This window comes from Limulus polyphemus, unplaced genomic scaffold (assembly GCF_000517525.1).
Source record: "Limulus polyphemus unplaced genomic scaffold, Limulus_polyphemus-2.1.2 Scaffold11699, whole genome shotgun sequence".
NCBI classification, from domain to species: domain Eukaryota; kingdom Metazoa; phylum Arthropoda; class Merostomata; order Xiphosura; family Limulidae; genus Limulus; species Limulus polyphemus.
Window position 1 is genome coordinate 5,502 of NW_013677309.1, and position 1,229 is coordinate 6,730.

Consider the following 1,229-nt stretch of genomic DNA (forward strand, 5'->3'; position numbering starts at 1 on the left):
TGAATGCTGTAACAGGACATAACATAAAATTACTCAATACGGTGTAATAACGTGAGCCTCACCGGTATTTAATGGTATAAAAAATACGGTAATCTGAGGGTTAAAAGAAACTGTGAGACATTTCTCTTAATATTGTAACACTAAGAGAAATTTGCATATATTTTTCTATTTTCTTTACATTTGTTTCAGGTACTTCTTCCAGCACCCTTACGCCCGGCTCTTTGTATCATATTTTGTTATATTTTGTAATTTCCTCATTTTCGCTGAAGACCCAGTCTCGCACAGTCACACGGAGAGCGAGATTCCAGTAGTTGGGAATGTCTTCTCTTTCATAGCAACAAAATACCCTCCCGAGTGGACCTGGTGTCTCGTAAAGGTGGCGTTATGGTTGTTTGCCATCGTTGTAGGCCTCGAAGTTGGAAAGTATTTTATCCATCACTGTCTTTTCCGTAAGTAAAACCTTTCATACAACTTTTAAAAAAATGACAATAAGTGAAATAAATAAATAGAAATTCTAGGTTGTAACATTTCTAATACCGCATGGTATTATAATCAACAAAGGCACATCAAGGTCAAGGACACATATATCTAGGCATTTGTTATCAATAAAACAGTTGTTTTCCTACAGTAAAGTAGCAAGTTCGTTCTTTTTTCCTACTGTACAGTAACAAGATGGTTCTTTTCTCCTACAGTACAGTAACAAGATGGTTCTTTTTTCCTACAATACAGTAACAAGATGGTTCTTTTTCCTACAAGTACAGTAACAAGATGGTTCTTTTCTCCTACAATACAGTAACAAGATGGTTCTTTTTCCTACAGTACAATAACAAGATGGTTCTTTTCCAACAATACAGTAACAAGATGGTTGTTTTCCAACAATACAGTAACAAGATGGTTCTTTTCTCCTGCAGTACAGTAACAAGATGGTTGTTTTTCGTACAATACAGTAACAAGATGGTTCTTTTCTCCTACAGTACAGTAACAAGACGGTTGTTTTTCCTACAGAACAGTAACAAGAGGGTTGTTTTTCCAACAATACAGTAACAAGATGGTTGTTTTTCCTACAATACAGTAACAAGATGGTTTTTTTCCAACAATACAGTAACAAGATGGTTGTTTTTCCTACAATACAGTAACAAGATGGTTGTTTTTCCAACAATACAGTAACAAGATGGTTGTTTTTCCTACAATACAGTAACAAGATGGTTGTTTTTCCAACAATACAGTAA

The 1,229-nt window shown here is 34.9% G+C and overlaps 1 protein-coding gene across 1 annotated transcript in view; it reads left to right on the top strand.

Moving 5' to 3' along the window:
* Positions 1 to 1,229, top strand: part of LOC106476819 — a gene marked incomplete at its 3' end in the record, with an annotated part of 9,750 nt that overhangs the window by 2,765 nt on the left and 5,756 nt on the right. The window contains exon 2 of the mRNA XM_013937441.2: positions 190 to 449. Within this exon, the coding sequence (XP_013792895.2) occupies positions 190 to 449 (260 nt within the window). The remainder of the gene's footprint in view (positions 1 to 189; positions 450 to 1,229) is intronic.